The sequence below is a fragment of the Ceratotherium simum genome, chromosome 23 (genome assembly GCF_057802395.1).
Source record: "Ceratotherium simum simum isolate JZ-2026a chromosome 23, ASM5780239v1, whole genome shotgun sequence".
Lineage (NCBI taxonomy): Eukaryota > Metazoa > Chordata > Mammalia > Perissodactyla > Rhinocerotidae > Ceratotherium > Ceratotherium simum.
The window spans coordinates 1010847-1038638 of NC_141922.1; the positions used below are offsets into that span (position 1 = coordinate 1010847).

Here is a 27792-nt window from a genome sequence, read left to right on the forward strand (position 1 = left end):
TTCGGGATGTTGGAGGGCTTCTGGAGGGTGAAGAGCTGATGTCTGGTGGAGTCGTGGGGGCTCCCCTGCGGGGCCAAGCTGCCTCAGGCCCTGCCCAGGTGAGGATGTGGGTGTGTAGAGCAGGAGGGTCTCCCTGCCTCTCATGCCAGGTTCAGAGTCCAGGCTTGGAGCTGAGGGGTCTCTCTTCAGAGGTGGGGAGGAGGCGTAAGACCTTTGGCAGAGCCCTGGGGGTCTGGCTGTACCCCTAGGTGTAGGGGGTGGTGGGGCATAACCAGCTCTGCCTGGCTTGGGCACCCCCCACCCCTGGGGGTTTGGGCGCCCTCCCGTGGCCACAGAGGGGCATCAGGGATGGGGGTGGGGGAGCTTTTCTGGGAACCCGGGCCGGAGGCACTGCGGGAGGGGGCAGCGGCTCACAGCTGGATCACATCAAGCCAGATGCTCCAACTGGAAAATTCTTGTGGTGGGGGTGGTGAGTTCTTTCCCGTGGTGGTCAGGCAGCTGGGGCAGTCCTGGTGCTGGCTGTGGGCAGCTCTGTCCGAGATCTGAGGGAGGCAGGCGGTGCCCCTGTGCCCTTTGCCCCTCTCTTCCACCTTTATGATCCTGAATAGCTGCTATCAGTGCGTCCCGCCCACCAACTGCAAACAAGCCCCTCATCTGTCCTGCCCCCACTCCCCCCAGGTGCAGCTTCCTTTCCAGTGAGTCAGCGTGCCTGGCCCCCTCCCCAGCCCTGACTCACTGACTGGGCCCCCTCTGGGTGCTCCCCACTGCCCCCAGCCCCCCCACAATGTGGGGCAGGGTTCCTGCAGCTCTGGGCTGGGGCGTCCTGCCTGTCCTGCCTGATGAGTCAGTGCTCAGCTATGTGCCCGCTCCTGCGTGCTGTGTGCACTGCCTGCACACGGGGGCACTGCTCCAGGACCTGCTGGTGGGCAGCTCAGGAAGGGCCAGGCCGGCACAGGACCACAGTAGCCCTTGAGCAGGGGCTTAGTGGAGCCTAGCAGGGGCGGGGGCCACGGGCTCAGGGTGTTAGGTCTATGAGAAGGTGTGATTGAGGCGGCTGCAAGAAAAGGGCAGGCAGTTGGTCCTCCCCCAAGCTAGGCGTCACTCAGCTTGGGGGGCCCTCCTAGCATTCCTCCAGCAGGTAGGGTGGGCAGGCTGAGGGGTGCCCTGGGCTGAAGCCTGATGGTGTGCTCTCTAAAGAGAGGCGTGGCCTGCGGGCGCCCTGGGCCCAGGCACACTCAGGCACCCCTCCCTGTGGTGGGGGTGTCCTTCATGGTGGTCATGGGGACTACCCATGTGTGGTCCTTTGTGGTCTTGGCCCTGGTCAGTATGCAGCGAGGTGCCAGGTCCTCTCATACCCCCGGGTCCCCCCAGGGGCTGCGGCGGGCAGGGTGAGTGAGGAAACCCCTGGTTTCCTGTTTCTGTCCGGCCCAGGGTGTGGCCGTGGGGGAGGGGCTGTCTTCCTTCTTCCCGAGGGGACACTCCCTCTCTGGGGGGCGGGCAGGGCTGGGTGGGGCTGTGTGGGCGGGGACAGTGCGTTGGGGAGTACAGCAGGCAGGGAGTGGCCACACCAACTCAGCTCAGAGCTGAACTCGTCGCCGTGAGCCAGTGCGTTCCCAGCCACCGCAGCCTCAGCTGCCTGTGTGCCACGCGGGGCACCGGAGCGCAGCCCCTGGGGGCCGAAGGACAGAGCGCAGAAGGGCCACCATGTCTCAGCACCGGCTCCGTGTGCCTGAGCCTGGGGGCCTGGGTTATAAGAGAACCAGCTCAGAGGACAACCTCTACCTGGCTGTGCTCAGGGCCTCGGAGGGCAAGAAAGGTAGTGGGCACCTCTCTGCTGGGCAGGTCAAGTGTGGGGCTGGAAGGGCCCACTTCCTACAGCAAGAAGCCTGGCCCCAGGTGGGGGTGGGCCCCAGACTCTGAGGGTGAGAATTTGGGGGACAGACTCTGAGACAGTGGTTGGGATCCTGGGCGTTGTGCTGTGTCTTAGCTCAGGTCCAAAGCTGCTAGGCGGGGGGCAGGGGGGTGGGTAGCCGCCCGTGCCCAGAACGGAGAGGGGTGGCCCGTGTCGGCAAGGCTGGCAGTGGCCTCTGGGCCTTGGGTATAGGGCTGTGGTGAGTGGGGGAGGGCTCTCTCTGCCCTGCAAAAGGCCCATTGCCCTGCTGGGAGGACACAGCTTCCCCTACCCCTGCCACACCCCTGACCAGTCCTGGGTCCTGGCCTGGAACCTCTTTGCTCAGGGCTCAGGGAGGCAGCGTGTGTGGGGGTGGGGCAGGCTGGGACTTGTGCGCTGTGGGCTCTGGGTGCGGCTGCCAGCTCTGGACCCTCCCATTTTGGGAGGGAGACAATAGGGGCATTGAACAGGGGGCACCTTATGTGCCTGGCCCCCTCTGCCCACCTCCTGGACAGGGCTGGCTGGGGCCTGGGCATCTGGGTCTGCCAGTCTATTTGGGAGGGGGCGGCGAGGTGGGGGCTGAGTCTCAGTGTGTGATTCTGAAACCCTCCTCAGGCACCAGCCACTGTATCTGCATGGTGGTCACCCCCTGGGGGCTCCTAGGGCTTCTCCCAGGCCCCAGGTAACCGTCCTTGTCTCTCCCAGATGAGCGGGACCGCGTGCAGAAGAAGACTTTCACCAAGTGGGTCAACAAGCACCTCATCAAGGTTGGTGGTCTGTGTGCGCATGCGTGTACGTGCATGTACACGTGGTCACAGGGGCTGAGGAGGTTGTGGGTGGGGGTGAAGGAGGGTAACCTGGCTCTTCAGCCAGAACAGGGGCTGCCCTTCCCCCCACCCGCCCCCCTTCCTGCCTGAGGCTGTCCCCACTGCCTGGAGCTCACCTTTCATCTCTGAAACCTGTCATTTTCTGTCCTCTTCCTCCCCTCGTGCTGCTGTCTCCTGTCTCTGTTCTCCTCCTCCACCTCCTCTTCCTCGTCTCTCTTCGTCTCTCCTGGTTTCTCCTTGTAGCACTGGAGGGCAGAGGTAGGTGCCTCCTTGGGGCGGCGTGTATTCTGTGGGTCCCCTGCCTCTTGCCCCCTGGGGTCAACGCCCATCCCCCCGGGGCCTGCTGGTGGCTCTGGGAGACCTGTGGCCAGCTCAGCCCCTCTGTCCCCACAGGCCCAGAGACATATCAGCGACCTGTACGAAGACCTCCGTGATGGCCACAACCTCATTTCCCTGCTGGAGGTGCTCTCAGGGGACAGCCTGGTACGTGTGCCCCTCCCCCCACCTGCCTCTCACCTGGATGCCCCTGCCTGTCTTCCCTCCTGGGGGCCTTTCCACATACCCACTCCACATCCAGCCTGGCCTTGCCCCCCACTGCGCCTCCTGGTTTGGAGTGTCGGGCCTGGCCTGGGAGTGGCTCCAACCCTTGTGCCGTGGGCGCACGGCGCTGCTGCCCTCTGCGTCGGAGCCCTGACACAATAATCTCATGCTCTGCTCTGCTTTGGTTTCTCTGCTGCTTGGACTCTGAACCTTGACCTCTGCCCTTTACCCTTTGCCCTGCTCTGGCTGGGCAGCCAAGAGAGCGGGACGTAATCAGGAGCTCACGCCTGGTGAGTGGTTGTGCCCACTGGCCACAGGGGCACATGGGCTCCCTGAGACCAGGAGCCCAGCTCACCCAGGGCTGGTGGCCAGTCCTACCTGACCTGTGCCTGGTGCTTGGGCGGGCTGGGCAGATGGCCGTGCGTCGAGCTGCTTGCTGTCCCATTTGCTGCACTGCCTGGGGCCAGGCCTGGGACCTGCGGGGGCTGCCACTGCCAGGCAGGAGGACCCCCTCCCTCAATGCCACTTCCCTCCACCCGCGGCTTCCTGGCTATTGTCTCCTCTCCACTCCTTTCCTTCCTTCCCACAGTCTGGGCCTGGCCGCTGGACTTCCCAAGCCCCTGCTGGGCCTGGCCCTTGGGCTGGTGGCCCCCCTTTCCCAGCTGGGGAGGGTGAACCAGGGTCGTGGGAGGGGCTGCTACCTCCCTGGGGAAGACCCTTGGTCTGGTCGCCACAGATGCCCTGGGGGGTTCTGAGAGCAGGCCGGGAGCTGCAGCTGTAGGTCAGGCTGTGCCTCCGCTCTGTGCTCGCTGACTGGCCGTGCCTCCTCTCACAGCCCCGAGAGAAAGGGAGGATGCGCTTCCACAAGTTGCAGAACGTTCAGATCGCCCTGGACTACCTCCGGCACCGCCAGGTGAGGCTGCCCACCTGGCCAGAGGCCCCAGGCCCCTCCCCGCTGGCCCAAGGGTGTGACTGAGGGTGGCTTGCTTGCAGGTGAAGCTGGTGAACATCAGGAATGATGACATCGCCGACGGCAATCCCAAGCTGACCCTCGGCCTAATCTGGACCATCATCCTGCACTTCCAGGTAGAGTGGCCCCCACTGACCCTCAGCCACCCCTGGGAGTTTCCGGGCTGGCCTGGCATCTGGCAGGGTACATGGCCCCGGAGTTGGGGCCTTTGGTATCCTGGCACCTCAGAGCTTTCCTGCCAGTCCCTGCCCCATCCCACACCCCAGGCCCTGTGCTAGCTCCATGGCCTGAGGGGCCAGGCCTCTTTCCAAGGCCTATCCTGTGCCCTCTGGCCCTGGCTGGGCAGGGCCCGCAGAGCCTCCCTGCAGAGGAATGCGTTCTCTGCTTGCAATGCAGCCGCCCGCCTGGGGGAAGGTTCTGGAGAACCTTCTGCACCACTGCACTGGCTGACTCATCCACTGCCTTCCCTGGCCGCACAGGAAGCCGCAAATCTGAGAGCTGGGCAGGCAGAGCCTGGCTGGCACGGCAGCTGAGTCACACAGGCCGGCAGGCTGACAGACAGACAAACAGCTAGGGACAGGCAGGCAGGTGTACAGACAGCCAGACAGGCTAACAGACCTGGGCCTGAAGGATTGGACTGAATCCAGGGCTAGGCTGGTGCGTGGCTCCAGCATGCCCAGGCCGGGCTGCCAGACATACTGTGCCCAGCCCCTAGAGACCCCACCCCCAGCCTGCGGCCAGACGGGCAGCCTGTTCCAGGTCTGGGGCTCTGGGCTAGCTCTTTGCCTACAACTGCTCTCTTTACGCCCACCCTGACCAACTCGAGGGGTGCAGGGTGTGCCCCAGGCCCCCACTCCCTAGCTAAGGGAGCTGGGGCACCCACCACGTGGCGGCAGCAGGGGCCAGAGCTCTGACTCATTCTGTGGAAGCTGCTGGCTGGAGCGGCTTGGGCTTGTGGCGTTGAGGTGTGGCGGGTCCCAGTGGCTCCCCTGATGTGGGAGGGCCCCTCTCTGCCTCAGCTGGCCTGGTGGGTCCTTGTGTACCCCGACTGGATGCCGAGCTGCCTCTGCCCTCAGACAAGTGGTCGTGGGCAATTGTGGCTGAGCTCCTGCCTCCTGCCCGCTGCGTGGGGCAGATCTCGGACATCCAGGTGAGCGGGCAGTCGGAGGACATGACGGCCAAGGAGAAGCTGCTGCTGTGGTCGCAGCGCATGGTGGAGGGCTACCAGGGCCTGCGCTGTGACAACTTCACCTCCAGCTGGCGTGATGGCCGCCTCTTCAACGCCATCATCCACCGGCACAAGTACGCAGCTGGGGGCAAAGGGACTTGTGGGTAGGGTGCCCCTGGAGCATCTCAGCTAGGGACTTCCAACAAGTCGGGGCGGGGAGGGTGTGGAAGGGGTGAACTGGCTGCCGAGAATGTGCTGCCAGCAGGGACCAGTGCCAGCCTTGCCCTCTGGGAGAGTGCAGGCGAGCAGCCCCAGCCCCACCCACACCCTTCCCGCTGCCCTCTCCGCCCCTCCAGAGGTACTACCAGCTTCCTTGAGGCCATGAGCGTCTGCCCCACGTGGACACCCCAGAAGGGGCCTGGGGGGCCGGGCCACAGTGGGGACAGCCCCCAGGGGACCTCAATCCCCACCCAGGACTTGGGGCCTGGCGAGCAGGGTGGCTGGAGGGAGCCCAGGCTGACTGGCACCCTCTACTCAGTGCCCACTGTATGCCCCTTGAGCTGTGGGAGGTGGGGTCCGAAGCACGCAGCGTCCGCACACGGCTGCCTCTATGGGCAGGGTTGGGTACTAGGGGGATAGGCAGTGTAATTTTCATGGTGAGTGTGAGATTGGGGTTCTGTGATTGTAGGGATACGTGGAGGGATCTGTTTGTGTGCATCCCTGTGCTGACTGCCTGATGGGCTTCGCTGCCTCCTGCATCCTTGCTTGCCTACCCCACCTGCCCCTTTGCCCGCAGGCCCATGCTCATTGACATGAACAAGGTGTATCGTCAGACCAACCTGGAGAACCTGGACCAGGCCTTCTCCGTGGCAGAGCGGGACCTGGGAGTGACACGGCTCCTGGACCCTGAGGGTATGTGCTGCTGCCCCCTTCTCCCTCTCTCCTCCCCTGCTGCGTGCCGGGGCCCCTCTGACCTCCCTCCCCCGTAGATGTGGACGTCCCTCAGCCCGACGAGAAGTCCATCATCACGTATGTCTCATCCCTGTACGATGCCATGCCACGTGTGCCCGATGTGCAGGACGGGGTGAAGGCCAATGTGAGTGGTGGCCGGTGGGCCCGGGTGGGGTAGGATGGGGGCCCCAGCGGCCTCTGACCGCCCTTGTTTGCCGGCTCAGGAGCTGCAGCTGCGCTGGCAAGAGTACCGGGAGCTGGTGCTGCTGCTGCTGCAGTGGATCCGGCACCACACTGCCGCCTTCGAGGAACGCAAGTTCCCCTCCAGCTTTGAGGAGATCGAGGTGGGCCTGTCCATTCGAGCCAGGGTCCTGTGCCCACTGTGGGGACCCAGGTGTGGCTACTGACACCATTTGTCCCCACAGATCCTGTGGTGCCAATTCCTGAAGTTTAAGGAGACGGAGCTTCCAGCCAAGGAGGCGGATAAGAACCGGTCCAAAGGCATCTACCAGTCCCTGGAGGTGAGTGGGGGTCCTGGAGGGTAGTGAGTGGGAGGTCCTGGAGGGGAGATGAGTAAGGGGTATTCTGGAGGTGAGGCTGTCCAGGCACCTGAGGCCTGGGGTTCTGTTCCAGCGAGCTCAGCCTGGCCTTACTACTGAACTTCTAGGACCAGGACTGTTCCAGGGCTGGTGGGCTGGGGGCCTGGGTGGCTTGGCACCCTCACCCTTTTGCTGGCCTAGGCCTGAGCTTGGCCCCTGCCCACAGGGGGCGGTGCAAGCAGGCCAGCTTAAGGTACCCCCCGGCTACCACCCGCTGGATGTGGAGAAGGAGTGGGGCAAGCTGCACGTGGCTATCCTGGAGCGGGAGAAGCAGCTCCGGAGCGAGTTCGAGAGGTGGGCGGGCGCTGGGGGGGGGAACGCAGCCAGCCGGCAAGCGGGTGGGGCCCTGCGGTGGCAGGAAAGCCACCCGAGGGTGAGTCATTGCCTGGGGAGGAAATTCCCCCCTCAGGCTGGGAAACCCATACTCGGGCCCGTGTGACAGTGGGCTGCAGGCCGGCAGGGAGGCCGGGAGTTGGAGGGGAGCTGTGCTCTGTGGCCGGGAGCCTGGCAGGCCGACCCCACTCACGGCGGGTCCCGTGGGTGCATTGGACTGCAGGCTGGAGTGTCTTCAGCGCATCGTGAGCAAACTGCAGATGGAGGCCGGGCTGTGCGAGGAGCAGCTGAACCAGGCCGACGCCCTGCTGCAGTCGGTGAGGGGGAGGGGCGAGGGGTGGGACTGGGCAGGGAGGGAGGCTGGAGGAGGCAGGAGGAGGTGGAACCCGCCACACCCTGTGGCCAGCCAGCCAGCGGGCAGGGAAGGACAAGCCCCAGCTCCTCCCTCCGGGTGGGGCCAGCATGGACCGCTGGCTTAGGCAGAGCTGACTTCTGGGCGCTAAGCAGGACCCAGAAGAGGCCGTTCTACCCTGTCCCAGACCTGCTCCACATGGCTGCTATTGGGAGGGGGTGGTGGGGAGGGACCCAGACCCATAGGCCCAGCAGGGGCAGGGCTGTGTGGCCTGGGCAAGAGCTCGTTGAAGAAGTTTCTGGGGGTGGATGGTGAGGAATGAGGCATGGGAACCTGTGGATGAGGCCGTGAAGGGTCTGGCTCCTTGGATCTAGTGGAGGCCTTTGGACTTGATCCTGTTCCCCCAGAGACCTAGGAGCTGGCAAATTTAGCCAGAAGTGTGCGTCAGGAAGATGAGCGGGGCTGGGCAGCCTCCTGGCTCCGAGGCCCCTGTGCAAGCAGGTGGGAGGTGAGGCTGGCCAGGTTCTGAGTTATGGCAACCACCTTGTAGGATGTCCGGCTGCTGGCTGCAGGCAAAGCACCACAGCGGGCAGGTGAGGTGGAGCGAGACCTGGACAAAGCAGACAGCATGATCCGGCTGCTGTTCAATGACGTGCAGACTCTCAAGGATGGGCGGCATCCGCAGGGCGAGCAGATGTACCGCAGGTGGGCCATGCCCAACCCTCGGGGACCTTGGTCCAGGCAGCCTGGTTCCAGCTGATCTCCTCTTGACTCCTCCACTGCCCCCAGGGTGTACCGCCTGCATGAGCGCCTGGTGGCCATCCGCACCGAGTACAACCTTCGGCTGAAGGCGGGTGTAGCTACCCCCGTGACCCAGGTAACCCAGGTGACACTGCAGAGCACGCAGAGGCGCCCCGAGCTCGAGGACTCCACTCTGCGCTACCTGCAGGACCTGCTGGCCTGGGTGGAGGAGAACCAGCGCCGGCTGGACAGTGCCGAGTGGGGCGTGGATCTGCCCAGCGTGGAGGCACAGCTGGGCAGCCACCGTGGTCTGCACCAGTCCATCGAGGAGTTTAGGGCCAAGATCGAGCGGGCGAGGAGTGATGAGGTGAGCGGGTGCCTGTGGGGCAGGCAGTGGGTGGTGGGCTAGGTCGTGGCCAGTGTAGGCCTCACCCCTCCTTGTCTCCTGCAGGGCCAGCTCTCTCCGGCTACCCGGGGCGCCTACCGCGAATGCCTGGGTCGGCTGGACCTGCAGTATGCCAAGCTGCTGGTGAGTGGGGAGCTGGGCTGGGGGCTGGGGCCGGTGGTGGGGCTGCGGCCTGCTGACACACACCCTGCCCGCCCACAGAACTCTTCCAAGGCCCGCCTCCGGTCCCTGGAGAGCCTGCACGGGTTTGTCACCGCTGCCACCAAGGAGCTGATGTGGTTGAGTGAGAAGGAGGAGGAGGAGGTGGGCTTTGACTGGAGCGAGCGCAATGCCAATATGGCCACCAAGAAGGAAAGCTACTCGGTGAGGCGGGCACCCAGCCTTCTAGGCCCTTCCATGACCCCTTCCCCAGCTCAGGAGCCCCTCGGTGGCAGCCAGTCAGGTCCAGCTCCAGGCCCCATGGGGCCTGCACCAGGTCTCGGGTGGCACTTGCTGGGGAGACTGGCGGACTCTGACGTGGCCCTGACACCATCCCTGAGACCGGCTACCTCCATGTCAGGCCCTGATGCGTGAGCTGGAGCTGAAGGAAAAGAAAATCAAGGAGATCCAGAACACTGGGGATCGGCTGCTGCGGGAGGACCACCCTGCTCGGCCCACAGTGGAGGTAGGTTGGGGCTGCGGGGCACCCCCACAGACCCCTCATGGTGGGGGTGGGGTGGGGCTATGGGGGGATCCCCTGGACCCCCCATGGTGGAGGTAGGGCTGCAGGGCTCCCCCCTGACCCCCGTGGTGGGAGTAGGGTGGGGCTGTGGGGGGACCCCCTGAGCCCCTCGTGGTGGGTGGGTCCTGATGAGGAGCTTGCTGTGTGCAGTCCTTCCAGGCAGCCCTGCAGACCCAGTGGAGCTGGATGCTCCAGCTGTGCTGCTGCATCGAGGCACACCTGAAGGAGAACACCGCCTACTTCCAGGTGAGAACCAGGCCACCCTTGCCTCCGGCTCAGCTGCAGCATCCTTGAGCAGCCTCTAGACCACTATTGCAGATGCGTGGAGCCTCCCTGTGTCTGTGCAGACAGGGCTAATTCATTCCTGCACTCTGTCCTACTCAGCTATCAGAATCCTGCCCCATCGGCCTGGTGTGACCCCTTCTCGCTGCCCCAGTTCTTTTCAGATGTACGGGAGGCTGAGGAGCAGCTGCGGAAGCTGCAGGAGACGCTGCGCAGAAAATACACCTGCGACCGCTCCATCACAGTCACTCGCCTCGAGGACCTGCTTCAAGATGCCCAGGTGAGCCAGGCCAGGGCTCTGCAGCCTGGTGAGAGGTGGATGCTAAGGCCCAGGGCACTCGTGGCCTGCAGGGATGAGGGCCGGCGGCCGCCAAATTCAGGGATGAAGCAGCATAGGCAGGGGCAAGCATTGGCGGGGGTTCCGAGGGCCAGGTGGAGTGCAGGGAGAGGCTGGCCCGTGTCTAGACCACATTGGTACCTTGGAAAGATTCCTCTGGAGGTGGAGGGGCGATGACTAGAGGGGCCAGCAGGGTTTGGGGGGGGCAGGATGGGGGTTGGAGGTTAGTGCAGTGGGGCAGGAGTGTGGGGGAACTGAGAGGTGAATGGCAGGGTCCCAGAGTGGAGGCAGGTGGCTGGCCAGAGCTGCCTTGAACCACCTCCATCCTCGAAGCCCTTGGGGCAAGTGGAAGCCTGAGTTAGCCTCTCTGTCGCCAGCTCTTACACTGTAGATGGGTGTGCTGGCATCTTGTGTCTAACGTCTGGGCAGGCAGGCACAGTCAGAAGGAGAGAGGAGGCTGCTGGGTGTGGTGCCTGTGTGCCCTGGGGCAGGGGTGGGGGGCACCCAGGAGGGGCCCTGGGAGTGCTTGGTGGGAAATGATGGAGGAGAGAGGAGGCTGCAAGGCTCTGCTGGCTGGGGGCTCCTGTGATCAGCAGTTGGGGTCAGCAAAGGCTGGGGTTTCCAAGAGGCTCCTTCAGCCGCAGCATTGGCCTGGAAGAGGACTGGAAAGGTGCAGGGAGCTTCAGGGTGGCCTCTGACCTACAGCCTTGGACAGTCCTTGGTGGGGTTTGGCCCTTGGAGGAGGAGGGGGGGTGACCTTCTGCAGTGGGAGGAGAGGGTGGAGGGAAGAGGACGTTGTGGGGCCAGAGTGCAGCTGGGGCCCCTCCCCTGGAGGACGCAGTATGTGACCTGGGGCAGGGGTGGGCCCTCCATCCTGGCCTGGAAGGAAGGAGGGTCAGCAGGATCTTTTGGGGGCCAAGCTCTGGGGGCCTGCCTGGCCACACCTCCTGTTTCCAAGTGTCCGGCCCCACTGCACCCTGGGGGCAGCGGGAAGGACCCCCTGATTTCAGGGCGGTGGGTGCCAGGGGTGCTTACTCGTTGTCCGGGGCGGTGTATGGGTCTTCACAGACCCTTCTTTAGGCACTTGGTGTCTGGATGCGGGACGCTGGTCTCTGAGCTGCCCTCCCCTGCAGGACGAGAAGGACCAACTGAACGAGTACAGAGGACACCTCTCAGGCCTGGCCAAGCGGGCTAAGGCCATTGTGCAGCTGAAGCCCCGCAACCCAGCCCACCCTGTGCGGGGCCGTGTGCCACTGCTAGCTGTGTGCGACTACAAGCAGGTGGAGGTGCGCTGGGCTCACACACGCGGGGTTGTGGCTGGGCAGGGCTTGCATACAGGGGCGTGGCTGGGGGGCTGGGTGTGGGCACGCTATGACAGTTCTGTTTGCCCCAGGTGACCATGCACAAGGGTGACGAGTGCCAGCTGGTGGGCCCTGCACAGCCATGCCACTGGAAGGTGCTCAGCAGCTCTGGCAGCGAGGCCGCTGTGCCCTCTGTGTGCTTCCTTGTGCCCCCGCCCAACCAGGAGGCCCAGGAGGCCATTACCAGGTGGGTGGTCCAGGGTTTGGCAGCTGGAGTGGGTGGTAGTGGGCGGTGCTCAGACACTTCTTACTATGTCCCTGACCTGCTAGGCTGGAGGCCCAGCACCAGGCCCTGGTCGCACTGTGGCACCAGCTGCATGTGGATATGAAGAGCCTTCTGGCATGGCAGAGCCTCAGCCGTGATGTGCAGCTCATCCGATCCTGGTCCCTAGTCACGGTATGAGTGTCCGCTGGGCTGCCCTCGGGGTGGGGACAGGAGGCGGCTTCCTGCCCTGCCCGTGCTCAGTCCTGCGTGCTGCCCACAGTTCCGCACACTGAAGCCAGAGGAGCAACGCCAAGCCCTGCGCAGCCTGGAGCTACACTACCAGGCCTTCCTTCGGGACAGCCAGGATGCTGGCGGCTTTGGGCCCGAGGACCGGCTGCAGGCTGAGCGCGAGTATGGCTCCTGCAGCCACCATTACCAGCAGCTGCTGCAGAGCTTGGAGCAGGGTACGTGGCGGGCAGGCCTGGGGGCGGGTGGTAGGCCGTGGGCTGAGCAGCCGTGTGAGCGGAGCAGCCATGTGAGTGGGACGTGTTCCCCAGGCGAGCAGGAGGAGTCCCGCTGTCAGCGCTGCATCTCGGAGCTCAAAGACATCCGGCTGCAGCTGGAGGCCTGTGAGACGCGCACCGTGCACCGCTTACGGCTGCCACTGGACAAGGAGCCCGCGCAGGAGTGTGCCCAGCGCATCGCCGAGCAGCAGGCAGGCGCCGTCTGGTCTCGTTCCACTCCTCTCCCTCCTCTCCCCACCCCCCACCTTGGCCTCCAGGGGGTGCTTTGCACCTGGTCCCGTGGTCATCTTGCTTTCTCCTTGATCTCTCCTCAGAAAGCGCAGGCTGAGGTGGAAGGGCTGGGCAAAGGGGTTGCCCGGCTCTCTGCCGAGGCCGAGAAGGTCCTGGCCCTGCCCGAGCCGTCACCTGCTGCCCCTACTCTGCGCTCGGAGCTGGAACTGACCCTGGGCAAGTTGGAGCAGGTCCGCAGCTTGTCTGCCATTTATCTGGAGAAGTGAGTGCACCTGTCGGCGGCCAGGGGGTGCTGTGACCACTGGAGGGTTCTGAGCAGAGGGCGGCCTGACCGCTGTGTGCTGGCAGAGGACAGGTTGATGGGCAGGGGGACGGGGGCAAGGAGATGGGGTCTATTGAGGGATCCAGGGCACCATCGTCAGAGAGGTCAGGAGAGTGAGGGATGCCAGAAGGGGAAATGGCCAGTGGCCAGTGAGGTTCAGACATGGGGCTCAGCCACATGGGGGGCACCAGTGACCTTGGGGGAGGGGCCTCCTGGTGGAGGACAGGAGTGAGGACTTGTGGCGGGGGGGTAGGTGTGGGGCAGTGGGTGAGGTAGCAGAGGGCCTGCGTGGTGAGAGGGCCCGATGCCGAGGTCTTTTTGGGGGGCCTGCCCTCCGTCTCCAAACTCCCCTCCCCCACTATCCCTTCCCACCCCAGTGCCCCTAAAAAATGCAGAGTCCTCATAAGGCTCCCCTTCCTTCTGCCTGCCCATCACCCATCATCTCCCACTCAGCCACAGGAGCCTCTCCTGTTCTTCTTAATGGTTTATTTCGGCATGTACATTCACGTGGTTCAAAGATTCACTTCTAGAAGCTTCCTGAGAAATCCTCCTCCGCCCTTTCCCGTCAGTCTCATCGCTGACTCTCTCTCTAAGGGCCCAGTCTTTGTTTCCAAGTGTTGAGTATTGTTTCAAGGTCTTTTGTGACACTGCAAACAACGCGTCCAGCCCTACCTTCCCTTCCCCCACAGAGACTAACACGCTGTTTGAGAGAAGCGTCAGTATCTGGTGCACGGTGTCCCCCTTACCCAGTCTTGGGGCTGGAAGGCTGAGGGCTTCTCCCAGGCCCCAGGGGCGCCTGGCTGGGGGGCTCCCTGCCTCTGGGCCTTGGAGCTTGCTGTTCTCCTTGCCAGCACAACCTCCCTCCAGGACTCAGGCTGGAGCTGAAGTGTCTCTGTGTCCAAGAGGTCCCTGGCTACCCTCTCCTGAGGCTCTTTTCTGCTCCCTGAAGCCTATGGTCACAGGCTCAGCTGACCACCAGGGCTGTGGTCCCACCGTATTGTGCTTGCTGCTCCCCCAAGCCCACACCCCTCCCCAGCTCTGAGCACTGCTCTTCCCCCAGGCTCAAGACCATCAGTCTGGTGATCCGTAGCACACACGGTGCCGAGGAGGTGCTCAGGGCCCATGAGGAGCAGCTCAAGGAGGCCCAGGCCGTCCCCGCCACCCTCCCAGAGCTTGAGGCCACCAAGGCTGCCCTGAAGGTACCGCTGCTGGGCCTGTGCTTTGCTGTGGGGGCCTGGGGCACTGGGGGCCAGCGGCAGGGCCTCAAGCTGAAACAATACCCACCTCTCTGGCCCCCAACAGAAGCTACGGGCCCAGGCAGAGGCGCAGCAGCCCGTGTTCGATGCCCTGCGGGACGAGCTGCGGGGGGCGCAGGAGGTGGGCGAACGGCTGCAGCAGCGGCACGGTGAGAGGGACGTGGAGGTGGAGCGCTGGCGCGAGCGGGTCACCCAGCTGCTGGAGCGCTGGCAGGCTGTGCTGGCCCAGACCGACGTGCGGCAGCGTGAGCTTGAGCAGCTGGGCCGCCAGCTGCGTTACTACCGTGAGAGTGCGGACCCACTGGGCACCTGGCTGCAGGACGCTAAGCAGCGGCAAGAGCGGATCCAGGCCATGCTGCTGGCCGACAGCCAGGCTGTGCGGGAGCAGCTGCGGCAGGAGAAGGTGGGCATGAGCCAGGCAGGGGCGGGAGTGGGGCGGGGGTGGGGGGCGCACTCTGTGGCTGCTGACCACTCTCCCTTCTCAGGCTCTGCTGGAGGAGATCGAGCACCATGGGGAGAAGGTGGAGGAGTGTCAGAGGTTTGCCAAACAGTACATCAACGCCATCAAGGTGAGGCTTCCTGGCCGCCTGCCACCCTCGCGGGGGCCTGGTGTCCCAGAGAAGACTTGCTGGGAGGCGGGTCTGGGACCCCAGGGGTGCTCCCTAAGCCCAGCCTATGCTAGTGAAAGCCTGTGGGTAGGTTCAGGGACAGGGCGAGGGGAGGGTGGCACTGGGGGCTGACCGCAGCGTTCTCGCAGGACTATGAGCTCCAGCTGGTCACATACAAGGCGCAGCTTGAGCCAGTAGCCTCCCCGGCCAAGAAGCCCAAGGTCCAGTCCGGGTCTGAGAACGTCATCCAGGAGGTAAGGCTGGGGGACGGGGCTGGCAGGGGGTGGGCCAAGCCTAACGTAGACCGAGGGGCTGGGTGGCCCTCATGGGCCCCATGGTTCAGGGCAGGGCTGACCTGCCTCCTCCCCCCTGCCCGCCAGTACGTGGATCTGCGTACGCGCTACAGCGAGCTGACCACACTCACGAGCCAGTACATCAAGTTCATCAGCGAGACTCTGCGGCGCATGGAGGAGGAGGAGGTATGGCCCACCAGGGGTGGGGAGGCCGTCCTGCTGCCCGCCACGCCCCAGACGCAGCTCCTAGGAACCTGTCTGAGAACACTTGGCACAGCTCTCCCTGCTGCCCTCCTGTCTGGCACCGCCAGCATCCCTCCCGTGCGACACGGCCTGCCCCACCTTGGCCTGGTGCTGCGCTGCTCTCCCCGCGGTGGCTGGTGCCTCCTCGTTCTCCTCTGTGTTAGCACGTCCCCCACCGGGCACCCCACTGGCTCTTTTGTCTGCGTTTTTCTTTGGGATTCTGTGCTGGTGTTTCCTCTTGGCCACTTGCTCTGGAAGAGCTGGGGGGTGTCAGGTCGTGGGGGCTGGGGAGGAGTGTCCCGAGGTGCTTCAGTGGGACAGGGTGCCCACTTGTCCTGTTCTTCCTGCCTCCTGGGTGGTCCTGCTGTCTGGCCTACCTGTGGCCTCCTCTCTGCTCAGAGCCACAGGCTTGCAAGTCCCTTTTCAGAGCTGGTTCAGGTCTGCAACGCTGTCCCACGCTGGCCACCCTGCACCCTGCTACCCCACTGGGCTATGGGAATGGACCCAGGTCGGGGAGAGGGGCCCTATGGCCAGAACCAGGCAAGCAGGCGTTCAGTGGTGCTCAGGCAGGGCTGTGTGGTGGGTGCGGCTCACAGGCACTGCGAACTTCCTGCTTTGGTCTCTCTTTCTCTTCCTGTCCGTCTGTCTCTGTCGCCTGTCTGCGGCAAGAGGGGAGGACGCCTGGGTCTCCTTCCCCGGGCTGGTGAGCACGGTGGGGCCAGGCTGCGCTCACTGCCCTGAGTGCCCTGGGCGGGTGCACGCTCTCTCCTTCCGCCGGGCTGTGACCTCTGTCCTCCCTTGACCCCCTGCACTGTGCTGTCGGAGTGAACTGTGGTGGTGCCATGTCATGTGAAGGCCTGGCAACCTGCTCTGTGCTCACCGCTCTCTCTGGTTCTCTCCCTCTCTCTGCCGCGGCCACAGAGGCTGGCTGAGCAGCAGCGGGCAGAGGAGCGGGAGCGACTGGCCGAGGTGGAGGCCGCGCTAGAGAAGCAGCGGCAGCTGGCCGAGGCGCACGCCCAGGCGAAGGCACAGGCAGAGCGGGAGGCACAGGAGCTGCAGCGGCGCATGCAGGAGGAGGTGGCGCGGCGGGAGGAGGCAGCGGTGGATGCACAGCAACAGAAGCGCAGCATCCAGGAGGAGCTGCAGCACCTGCGGCAGAGCTCGGAGGCAGAGATCCAGGCCAAGGCTCGGCAGGCAGAGGCGGCTGAACGCAGCCGGCTGCGCATTGAGGAGGAGATCCGTGTGGTGCGCTTGCAGCTGGAGGCAACCGAGCGCCAGCGCGGTGGGGCTGAGGGTGAGCTGCAGGCACTGCGTGCACGGGCAGAGGAGGCCGAGGCGCAGAAACGGCAGGCGCAGGAGGAGGCAGAGCGCTTGCGGCGGCAGGTGCAAGATGAGACCCAGCGTAAGCGGCAGGCAGAGGCGGAACTGGCCCTGCGTGTGAAGGCTGAGGCCGAGGCGGCTCGGGAAAAGCAGCGGGCCCTGCAGGCGCTGGAGGAGTTGCGCCTACAGGCTGAGGAAGCAGAGCGGCGCCTGCGGCAGGCTGAGGCAGAGCGGGCACGTCAGGTGCAAGTGGCCCTGGAGACGGCGCAGCGCAGTGCCGAGGCTGAACTGCAGAGCAAACGTGCCTCCTTTGCGGAGAAGACGGCTCAGCTGGAGCGCACCCTGCAGGAGGAGCATGTGGCTGTGGCACAACTGCGAGAGGAGGCTGAGCGGCGGTCGCAGCAGCAGGCCGAGGCCGAGCGCGCCCGCGAGGAGGCTGAGCGGGAGCTGGAGCGCTGGCAGCTGAAGGCCAATGAGGCACTGCGGCTGCGGCTGCAAGCGGAGGAGGTGGCGCAGCAGAAGAGCCTGGCGCAGGCTGAGGCGGAAAAGCAGAAGGAGGAGGCGGAGCGCGAGGCAAGGCGGCGTGGCAAGGCAGAGGAGCAGGCTGTGCGGCAGCGAGAGCTGGCAGAGCAGGAGCTGGAGAAGCAGCGGCAGCTGGCAGAGGGCACTGCGCAGCAGCGCCTGGCAGCAGAGCAGGAGCTGATCAGGCTGCGGGCTGAGACTGAGCAGGGGGAGCAGCAGCGGCAGCTGCTGGAGGAGGAGCTGGCACGGCTGCAACGTGAGGCGGCTGCAGCCACGCAGAAGCGCCAGGAGCTGGAGGCTGAGCTGGCCAAGGTGCGGGCCGAGATGGAGGTGCTGCTAGCTAGCAAGGCGCGGGCTGAGGAGGAGTCGCGTTCCACCAGTGAGAAGTCCAAGCAGAGGCTGGAAGCCGAGGCCAGCCGGTTCCGTGAGCTGGCCGAGGAGGCCGCTCGTCTGCGTGCCCTGGCCGAGGAGGCCAAGCGGCAGCGGCAGCTGGCTGAGGAGGATGCGGCACGGCAGCGGGCAGAGGCGGAGCGGGTGCTTGCCGAGAAGCTGGCCGCCATCGGTGAGGCTACGCGGCTCAAGACTGAGGCAGAGATCGCACTGAAGGAGAAGGAGGCGGAGAACGAGCGCCTGCGGCGGCTGGCAGAAGATGAGGCCTTCCAGCGGCGGCGGTTGGAAGAACAGGCGGCCCAGCACAAGGCTGACATTGAGGAGCGGCTGGCACAGCTGCGCAAGGCATCGGAGAGCGAGCTGGAGCGGCAGAAGGGGCTAGTGGAGGACACGCTGCGGCAGCGGCGGCAGGTGGAAGAGGAGATCCTGGTTCTCAAGGCGAGCTTTGAGAAAGCAACCGCCGGCAAGGCGGAGCTGGAACTGGAGCTGGGGCGCATCCGCAGCAACGCCGAGGACACGCTGCGCAGCAAGGAGCAGGCGGAGCTGGAGGCCACGCGGCAGCGGCAGCTGGCAGCTGAGGAGGAGCAGCGGCGCCGCGAGGCTGAGGAACGTGTGCAGAAGAGCCTGGCAGCTGAGGAGGAGGCTGCGCGGCAGCGTAAGGCCGCACTGGAGGAGGTGGAGCGGCTCAAGGCCAAGGTGGAGGAGGCGCGGCGCCTACGAGAGCGAGCAGAGCAGGAGTCGGCTCGGCAGCTCCAGCTGGCCCAGGAGGCTGCCCAGAAGCGGCTGCAGGCCGAGGAGAAGGCTCACGCCTTTGCAGTGCAACAGAAGGAGCAGGAGCTGCAGCAGACACTGCAGCAAGAACAAAGTATGCTGGAGCGGCTGCGTGGCGAGGCAGAGGCTGCACGGCGGGCGGCTGAGGAGGCAGAGGAGGCGCGGGAGCGGGCTGAGCGGGAGGCGGCACAGTCTCGGCGCCAGGTGGAGGAGGCAGAGCGGCTGAAGCAGTCAGCAGAGGAGCAGGCGCAGGCACAGGCGCAGGCGCAGGCTGCCGCAGAGAAGCTGCGCAAGGAAGCTGAGCAGGAGGCGGCGCGGCGGGCACAGGCGGAGCAGGCGGCCCTGCGGCAGAAGCAGGCAGCCGACGCGGAGATGGAGAAGCACAAGAAGTTCGCTGAGCAGACACTGCGGCAGAAGGCGCAGGTGGAACAGGAGCTGACGACGCTGCGGCTGCAGTTAGAGGAGACTGACCACCAGAAAAGCATCTTGGATGAGGAGCTGCAGCGGCTGAAGGCTGAGGTGACAGAAGCAGCCCGCCAGCGCAGCCAGGTGGAAGAGGAGCTCTTCTCTGTGCGCGTGCAGATGGAGGAGTTGGGCAAGCTCAAGGCACGCATTGAGGCAGAGAACCGCGCGCTCATCCTGCGGGACAAGGACAACGCGCAGCGCGTCCTGCAGGAGGAGGCTGAGAAGATGAAGCACGTGGCAGAGGAGGCCGCACGTTTGAGTGTGGCAGCCCAGGAGGCGGCGCGGCTGCGGGAGCTGGCCGAGGAGGACCTGGCACAGCAGCGGGCCCTGGCCGAGAAGATGCTCAAAGAGAAGATGCAGGCAGTGCAGGAGGCTACACGGCTCAAGGCTGAGGCAGAGCTGCTGCAGCAACAGAAGGAGCTTGCGCAAGAGCAGGCCCGCCGGCTGCAGGAAGACAAGGAGCAGATGGCACAGCAGCTGGAGCAGGAGACGCAGGGCTTCCAGCGGACTCTAGAGGCAGAGCGACAGCGGCAGCTGGAGATGAGCGCCGAGGCTGAGCGCCTCAAGCTGCGTGTGGCCGAGATGAGCCGGGCCCAGGCCCGCGCAGAGGAGGACGCCCAGCGCTTCCGGAAGCAGGCGGAGGAAATAGGCGAGAAGCTGCACCGCACTGAGCTCGCCACACAGGAGAAGGTGACGCTGGTGCAGACGCTTGAGATTCAGCGGCAGCAGAGTGACCATGATGCCGAGCGCCTACGGCAGGCCATCGCCGAGCTGGAGCGGGAGAAGGAGAAGCTTAAGCAGGAGGCCAAGTTGCTGCAGCTCAAGTCCGAGGAGGTACCGGCTCTCTCTCCACACGCAAGCGGGCAGGCTCAGGGTGGGGGTTGCCGCTATCACATGGGGTGGCAGGGGTTCCTGGGGTCCCTGATGTCCCTGACTGCTCCCTGCCCCCTTCACAGATGCAGACGGTACAGCAGGAGCAGCTGCTGCAGGAGACACAGGCCCTACAACAGAGCTTCCTCTCCGAGAAGGACAGCCTGCTACAGCGGGAGCGCTTCATCGAGCAGGAGAAGGCCAAGTTGGAGCAGCTCTTCCAGGACGAGGTGGCCAAGGCGCAGAAGTTGCGTGCAGAGCAGCAGCGGCAGCAGGAGCAGATGGAGCGGGAGAAGCAGCAGCTGGTGGCCAGCATGGAGGAAGCCCGGCGGCGGCAGCGTGAGGCTGAGGAGGGTGTGCGGCGCAAGCAAGAGGAGCTGCAGCGCCTGGACCAGCAACGACAGCAGCAGGAGAAGCTGCTGGCTGAGGAGAACCAGAGGCTGCGTGAGCGGCTGCAGCGCCTGGAGGAGGAGCACCGGGCTGCACTGGCGCATTCAGAGGAGATTGCCGCTTTGCAGGCCGTGGCTGTCAAAGTGCTCCCCAATGGCCGGGATGCACCCGATGGCCCGGCCACAGAGGCAGAGCCTGAGCATGCCTTTGACGGCCTGCGGCAGAAGGTGCCGGCCCAGCGGCTGCAGGAGGTGGGCATCCTGAGTGCGGAGGAGCTGCAGCGGCTGACGCAAGGCCGCACCACAGTGGCCGAGCTTGCACAGCGGGAGGATGTGCGCCGCTACCTGCAGGGCCGCAGCAGTATCGCTGGGCTGCTGGTGAAGCCCACCAATGAGAAGCTGAGTGTCTACACGGCCCTGCGGAGGCAGCTACTGAGCCCGGGCACAGCCCTCATCCTGCTCGAGGCCCAGGCGGCCTCGGGCTTCCTCCTGGATCCTGTGCAGAACCGGCGGCTGACTGTCAATGAGGCCGTGAAGGAGGGCGTTGTGGGCCCTGAGCTGCATCACAAGCTGCTGTCGGCCGAGCGCGCCGTCACCGGCTATAAAGACCCCTACACTGGGGAGCAGATCTCTCTCTTTCAGGCCATGAAGAAGGACCTCATCGTCAGGGACCACGGCATCCGCCTGCTGGAGGCCCAGATTGCCACGGGCGGCATCATCGACCCCGTGCACAGTCACCGTGTGCCCGTGGAGGTGGCCTACCAGTGCGGCTACTTTGACCAGGAGATGAACCGCGTCCTGGCGGACCCGAGCGACGACACCAAGGGCTTCTTCGACCCCAACACGCACGAGAACCTCACCTACCTGCAGCTGCTGGAGCGCTGCGTGGAGGATCCCGAGACGGGCCTGCGCCTCCTGCCGCTCACAGATCAGGCTGCCAAGGGCGGTGAGCTGGTCTACACTGACTCAGAGGCCCGGGATGTGTTTGAGAAAGCCACTGTGTCTGCGCCATTTGGCAAGTTCCAGGGCAAGATGGTGACCATCTGGGAGCTCATCAACTCTGAATACTTCACAGTGGAGCAGCGGCGAGACCTGCTGCGGCAATTCCGCACGGGCAAGGTGACCGTGGAGAAGATCATCAAGATCGTCATCACGGTGGTCGAGGAGCATGAGCAGAAGGGCCAGCTCTGCTTTGAGGGCCTGCGTGCCCTGGTACCCGCTGCTGAGCTGCTCGAGAGCAGGGTCATTGACCACGACATCTACTGCCAGCTGCAGCAGGGTAAGTGCTCAGTGCGAGAGGTAGCCGAGGTGGATACTGTGCGGCAGGCCCTGCGAGGTGCCAACGTCATCGCGGGCGTGTGGCTGGAGGAGACGGGGCAGAAGCTGAGTATCTATGAGGCCCTGAAGAAAGACCTCCTACAACCAGAGGTGGCTGTGGCCCTACTGGAGGCCCAGGCCGGCACCGGGCACATCATCGACCCTGCCACAAGCGCCCGGCTGACTGTGGATGAGGCAGTGCGTGCCGGCCTGGTGGGGCCTGAGCTGCATGAGAAGCTGCTGTCAGCTGAGAAGGCTGTGACGGGCTACAAGGACCCCTACTCAGGGCAGAGTGTCTCCCTGTTCCAGGCCCTGAAGAAGGGCCTCATCCCCAAGGAGCAGGGCCTGCGTCTGCTGGACGCCCAGCTGTCCACTGGTGGCATCGTGGACCCCAGCAAGAGCCACCGTGTGCCCCTGGACGTCGCTTGTGCCCGGGGCTACTTGGACGAGGAGACCAGCAAAGCCTTGTCGGCGCCCAGGGATGATGCCAGAACCTACTACGACCCCTGTTCGCGGGAACCAGTCACCTACAGCCAGCTCCAGCAGCAGTGCCGGCCTGACCAGCTGACGGAGCTGAGGCTGCTGCCACTCTCGGAGAAGGCTGCCCGGGCCCGGCAGGAGGAGCTCTACTCTGAGCTCCAGGCCCGTGAGACCTTTCAGAAGGCCACCGTCGAGGTCCCCATGGGCAGCTTCAAGGGCAGGACAGTGACGGTGTGGGAGCTCATCAGCTCCGAGTACTTCACGGAGGAGCAGAGGCGGGAGCTGCTGCGGCAGTTCCGCACGGGCAAGGTCACCGTGGAGAAGATCATCAAGATCCTCATCACCATTGTCGAGGAGGTGGAGACCGTGCGGCAGGAGAGGCTCTCTTTCAGCGGCCTCCGTGCCCCGGTGCCGGCTAGCGAGCTCCTGGCCTCTGGGGTCCTTAGCAAGGCCCAGTTTGAGCAGCTCAAAGATGGCAAGACATCAGTCAAGGAACTGTCAGAGGTGGACTCCGTGCGGACACTCCTGCAGGGCAGTGGCTGTCTTGCTGGCATCTACCTGGAGGACTCTAAGGAGAAGGTGACCATCTATGAGGCCATGCGGCGGGGCCTGCTGAGGCCCAGCACGGCCACTCTCCTGCTTGAAGCCCAGGCAGCTACTGGCTTTCTGGTGGACCCCGTGCGGAACCAGCGCCTGTACGTCCATGAGGCCGTGAAGGCTGGCGTCGTGGGCCCCGAGCTGCATGAGAAGCTGCTGTCAGCTGAGAAAGCTGTGACGGGCTACAAGGACCCCTACTCAGGCACCACCATCTCTCTTTTCCAGGCCATGAAGAAGGGCCTCATCGTCAGGGACCACGGCATCCGCCTGCTGGAGGCCCAGATCGCCACGGGCGGCATCATCGACCCCGTGCACAGCCATCGCCTGCCCGTGGAGGTGGCCTACCAGCGCGGCTACTTCGACGAGGAGATGAACCGTGTCCTGGCGGACCCGAGCGACGACACCAAGGGCTTCTTCGACCCCAACACCCACGAGAACCTCACCTACGTGCAGCTGCTGGAGCGCTGCGTGGAGGACCCCGAGACAGGCCTGCGCCTCCTGCCACTGAAAGGAGCAGAGAAGGTGGAGGTGGTGGAGACCACGCAGGTGTACACTGAGGAGGAGACCCGGAGGGCGTTCGAGGAGACGCGGATTGACATCCCTGGTAGTGACAGCCACGGCGGCTCCACTATGTCCCTGTGGGAGGTGATGCAATCGGACCTGATCCCTGAGGAGCAGCGGGCCCGGCTGATGGCCGACTTCCAGGCTGGCCGGGTGACCAAGGAGCGCATGATCATCATCATCATCGAGATCATCGAGAAGACTGAGATCATTCGCCAGCAGAACCTGGCTTCCTACGATTATATCCGCCGCCGCCTCACTGCTGAGGACCTGTACGAGGCCCGGGTCATCTCCCGAGAGACCTATAACCTGCTCCGGGAGGGCACCAAGAACCTCCGCGAGGTGCTCGAGGCAGAGTCGGCCTGGCGTTACCTCTACGGCACAGGCTGTGTGGCCGGCGTCTACCTGCCTGGCTCTAGGCAGACGCTGACCGTCTACCAGGCTCTCAAGAAGGGGCTGCTGAGTGCCGAGGTGGCCCGCTTACTGCTGGAGGCACAGGCAGCCACAGGCTTCCTGCTGGACCCGGTGAAGGGCGAGCGGCTGACTGTAGATGAGGCTGTGCGGAAGGGCCTTGTGGGCCCTGAGCTGCACGACCGGCTGCTCTCAGCTGAGCGCGCTGTGACTGGCTACCGCGACCCCTACACGGAGCAGACTATCTCGCTCTTCCAGGCCATGAAAAAGGATCTGATTCCTGCTGAGGAGGCCCTGCGGCTGCTGGATGCCCAGCTGGCCACGGGCGGCATTGTGGACCCACGCCTGGGCTTCCATCTCCCGCTGGAGGTGGCCTACCAGCGCGGCTACCTCAACAAGGACACACACGACCAGCTATCGGAGCCCAGCGAGGTGCGCAGCTATCTGGATCCTTCCACAGACGAGCGCCTCAGCTACACACAGCTGCTCAGGCGGTGCCGCCACGACGAGAACAGCGGCCAGCTGCTCCTGCCGCTCTCAGACGCCCGCAAGCTGACTTTTCGCGGCCTGCGCAAGCAAATCACAGTGGAGGAGCTGGTGCGTTCTCAGGTCATGGATGAGGCCACAGCGCTGCAGCTGCAGGAGGGCCTGACCTCCATCGAGGAGGTCTCCAAGAGCCTACAGAAGTTCCTCGAGGGCACTAGCTGCATCGCTGGTGTCTTTGTTGATGCCACCAAGGAGCGGTTGTCGGTGTACCAGGCCATGAAGAAGGGCATTATCCGCCCCGGCACAGCCTTTGAGCTCCTGGAGGCACAGGCAGCCACCGGTTATGTCATCGACCCCATTAAAGGGCTCAAGTTGACTGTGGAAGAGGCCGTGCGCATGGGCATTGTGGGCCCTGAGTTCAAGGACAAGCTGCTGTCAGCCGAGCGCGCCGTCACTGGCTATAAGGACCCCTACTCCGGGAAGCTCATCTCCCTCTTCCAGGCCATGAAGAAGGGCCTGATCCTGAAGGACCACGGCATCCGCCTGCTGGAGGCCCAGATCGCGACGGGCGGCATCATCGACCCTGAGGAGAGCCACCGGCTGCCCGTGGAGGTGGCCTACAAGCGCGGCCTCTTTGACGAGGAGATGAACGAGATCCTGACTGACCCCTCGGATGACACCAAAGGCTTCTTCGACCCCAACACAGAGGAGAACCTCACCTACCTGCAGCTGATGGAGCGCTGCATCACGGACCCTCAGACGGGCCTGTGCCTCTTGCCACTGAAGGAGAAGAAGCGGGAACGGAAGACGTCCTCCAAGTCTTCGGTGCGCAAGCGCCGCGTGGTGATTGTGGACCCCGAGACAGGCAAGGAGATGTCGGTGTACGAGGCCTACCGCAAGGGCCTCATTGACCACCAGACATACCTGGAGCTGTCTGAGCAGGAGTGTGAGTGGGAGGAGATCACCATCTCCTCCTCAGACGGCGTGGTCAAGTCCATGATCATCGACCGCCGCTCGGGCCGCCAGTATGACATCGACGAGGCCATTGCCAAGAACCTCATCGACCGATCAGCGCTGGACCAGTACCGCGCCGGCACACTCTCTATCACCGAGTTTGCCGACATGCTCTCGGGCAACGCCAGCGGATTCCGCTCCCGCTCTTCGTCTGTGGGGTCCTCCTCCTCCTACCCCATCAGCCCTGCTGTCTCCAGAACCCAGCTGGCCTCCTGGTCCGACCCCACCGAGGAAACGGGCCCTGTGGCCGGCATCCTGGACACGGAGACACTGGAGAAGGTGTCCATCACAGAGGCCATGCACCGCAACCTGGTGGACAATATCACCGGGCAGCGGTTGCTGGAGGCACAGGCCTGCACCGGGGGCATCATTGACCCCAACACTGGTGAGCGCTTCCCCGTCACCGACGCCGTCAACAAGGGCCTGGTGGACAAGATCATGGTGGACCGCATCAACCTGGCCCAGAAGGCCTTCTGTGGCTTCGAGGACCCACGCACCAAGACCAAGATGTCGGCCGCCCAGGCCCTTAAGAAGGGCTGGCTCTACTATGAGGCAGGCCAGCGCTTCCTGGAGGTGCAGTACCTGACAGGCGGCCTGATTGAGCCCGACGTGCCAGGCCGCGTGCCTCTCGACGAGGCCCTGCAGCGTGGCACGGTGGACGCCCGCACTGCCCAGAAGCTGCGAGACGTTGGTGCGCACTCCAAGTACCTCACCTGCCCCAAGACCAAGCTCAAGATCTCCTACAAGGACGCACTGGACCGCAGCATGGTGGAGGAGGGCACGGGGCTGCGGCTGCTGGAGGCCGCCGCCCAGTCCAGCAAGGGCTACTACAGCCCTTACAGCGTCAGCGGCTCAGGCTCCACGGCCGGCTCACGTACCGGCTCGCGCACTGGCTCCCGGGCGGGCTCCCGCCGTGGCAGCTTTGATGCCACTGGCTCTGGCTTCTCCATGACCTTCTCTTCCTCCTCTTACTCTTCCTCAGGCTATGGCCGCCGCTATGCCTCCGGGCCCACGTCCTCCCTGGGGGGCCCTGAGTCTGCTGTGGCCTGACCCCCTACCCGCACCCTGCCCTCCTGCTCTGCATGTGGCCAGGCTCCCTGCCCAGGCGCTGGGGTCTTTCTTTAACGTTTAAAGGTGTCTTCCTCCCAAGCGGTGCCTAAAGTCTAACCAAAAAGACCAGACTAATATAGTAACATATGTCTGCTGTCCAGGCAGCCTGTTTCTTGGGGGGTGGGGCTGGTCTAGCCCCACTGACTGCCTCACCCTCAAGGTCTCCCTAGTCCTCTCTACCTGCCACTCACCACAGCCAGGTGCCTTGGAGGGTCCAGAGCCAGGCCCCCGCCCTAGCCCTCCCGTCTCCCCAGAGAGGCTTCTGTCTGAGTGGGTTACCCCCAGCCCTGCAGGCCACATAACAGCCAACCAGCAATCCTAGCTGCTCGAGGCAGTGGGGGTCAGCCCTGTCCCTAGTGGGGCCCTCAGGGCTGGCATTTGTCCTGTTTCCAGGACTGACTTGCTCACCCAGTGGGCCTTGCTGGGAAGGGAGGGGATCCTGAGTTAGCCATCTCTTCCAGCGTGCCCAGAGAAGTCCCTTTTCTGCGGGAAGATGAGGGTCCAGTCTGCAGAACCAGCTGGTCTGGGCCAGGTGCCAGCCTGTTTCCAGCTCCCGCCAGGCTCCTGCAGAGCTGTGGGCTCTGTTCCCAGCCTCCAGCCCCTGACACTCTCCTGAGACCCCAGGCCTCTGGCTTCAGCCTTCCAGCCTCAGCTCCCTAGTAAGTGCCTTCTGTGTCTTCCCTTGCACCTCAGGCCCCAAGGACCCAGACCTGGGGTGGGAGACAGACCTTCCTGGTGAAAGGCTAGCCACTGGCCCAGCTCTCGGGCATGCCAGCCCCGGGCTAGGCTGGGTTTGGCTGGGCCTTCCGCTGGGCTTTTGTCCCCCGTGGGCCCCGTAGCTCCTGGAGCCTGTGGAACCCGACCCTGGGATGCTGCCTGCCTGTCTCTGCCGGGGAGCCTCAGCCCCTTCGTTGAGCCCAGGGCCACCAGCTGGGCTGTCTGTGCTGACCCAGGCAGCCCAGCCTGGTGCCACTCCTTCCTGTTCCATCCAGCTCCTGGCCTTGGTGGCTTCCACCCCTACCTCCGCCCTCTGAGCTTTGCATGTTCCACTAACCCAGGCAGGCAGCGAGTGGAGGTGCCAGGCTTCCGGCTGCCTCTGTGAGGGCAGAACACTAACCTAACCCGACCATGGGCGGGTCTGCGGCACTCGCCCCAATAAAAGCAATTCCAACTTTCCTGTGGGTCCTGCCTAACTTTGTTGTCCTGGGGTCAGGTATGTGTTGGGATAGGGTGGATACTGCAGCCTCAGGCTCTGAGGTTGGCCGCTGTGTCCTGGTTAGGGGTGGAGGAGCGGGGCCTTAGTGAAGAGGCTGGCCTGAGGCTGCACGTCTTGGGCAAGAGAAACTGAGACTGAGTGGCACTGGGCCGAGGGTGAGGTGGAGGGCAAGGTAGAGGCCCAGCGAGGCCGAGCCAGCTGGGGCCCTTCCCGGGTGTTCCCCAGCCCCTGCCGTCAGTCTAGGTGACATGTCGCTTTGCCCAGCTCCTTAGGTTGGGTTCGTGACTGGTGCTTACCACTGAGGTGGTGGTCTTATGTGCTCCCATATCAGTCAGTCACTGGCTGTGCCCCGCCACTGTGTGCAGAGGGCAGTGTGACCCCCAGATAAGTTGGTTTTTGTTAGCCAAGGGTAACCCTCCAGAGAAGGATGCAGTCGAGAGCCTGAGCAGCCGGGCGGTGGGCGAAGCATCAGCAGCTCTGCCACCGTCCACCCTTCCCCTCAGGTCCACTGGCTGCACATTCAGTTTCTTCCACCTCCTGCAGGATCTTTTCTGGGTAAACTTACAAGAAGAGGGTGGGTGGGGCAAACCACAGCCCCACTGAGCTGCGGGCCACAAGGCCATGACTGATGCTCATCTCCCTGCTTTGCTTGGGGGGCAGTGACCCAGACCCTCATCCGTGGGGGGGGTGGTCACAGTCCCCGTGGCAACAG

At 64.5% G+C, this 27792-nt stretch overlaps 1 protein-coding gene across 9 annotated transcripts in view; it reads left to right on the top strand.

The window, feature by feature from the left end:
* PLEC (plectin) overlaps positions 1–27039 on the top strand; it is a 56532-nt gene extending 29493 nt beyond the window's left edge. For 7 of the 9 annotated variants that reach the window (XM_004443023.3, XM_004443026.3, XM_014797249.2 and 4 more), the window contains 31 exons: positions 2597–2658; positions 3112–3201; positions 4094–4171; positions 4252–4344; positions 5364–5530; positions 6193–6308; positions 6386–6492; positions 6572–6691; positions 6773–6868; positions 7113–7240; positions 7503–7596; positions 8182–8336; positions 8421–8739; positions 8824–8901; positions 8980–9141; positions 9338–9442; positions 9650–9745; positions 9936–10061; positions 11252–11404; positions 11512–11666; positions 11750–11876; positions 11965–12148; positions 12242–12399; positions 12523–12701; positions 13822–13960; positions 14064–14420; positions 14503–14586; positions 14775–14879; positions 15006–15104; positions 16083–19463; positions 19586–27039. In XM_004443023.3, coding sequence (XP_004443080.1) covers positions 2597–2658; positions 3112–3201; positions 4094–4171; positions 4252–4344; positions 5364–5530; positions 6193–6308; positions 6386–6492; positions 6572–6691; positions 6773–6868; positions 7113–7240; positions 7503–7596; positions 8182–8336; positions 8421–8739; positions 8824–8901; positions 8980–9141; positions 9338–9442; positions 9650–9745; positions 9936–10061; positions 11252–11404; positions 11512–11666; positions 11750–11876; positions 11965–12148; positions 12242–12399; positions 12523–12701; positions 13822–13960; positions 14064–14420; positions 14503–14586; positions 14775–14879; positions 15006–15104; positions 16083–19463; positions 19586–25804 — 13532 coding nt within the window. In that variant the 3' untranslated portion in view covers positions 25805–27039. Of the gene's footprint in view, positions 1–1584; positions 1817–2596; positions 2659–3111; positions 3202–4093; positions 4172–4251; positions 4345–5363; positions 5531–6192; positions 6309–6385; positions 6493–6571; positions 6692–6772; positions 6869–7112; positions 7241–7502; positions 7597–8181; positions 8337–8420; positions 8740–8823; positions 8902–8979; positions 9142–9337; positions 9443–9649; positions 9746–9935; positions 10062–11251; positions 11405–11511; positions 11667–11749; positions 11877–11964; positions 12149–12241; positions 12400–12522; positions 12702–13821; positions 13961–14063; positions 14421–14502; positions 14587–14774; positions 14880–15005; positions 15105–16082; positions 19464–19585 lie in introns of those variants that run through there. The other 2 variants (XM_004443025.3, XM_087447280.1) reach the window with 2 other exon arrangements.
* The last annotated feature ends 753 nt before the right edge of the window (positions 27040–27792 follow it).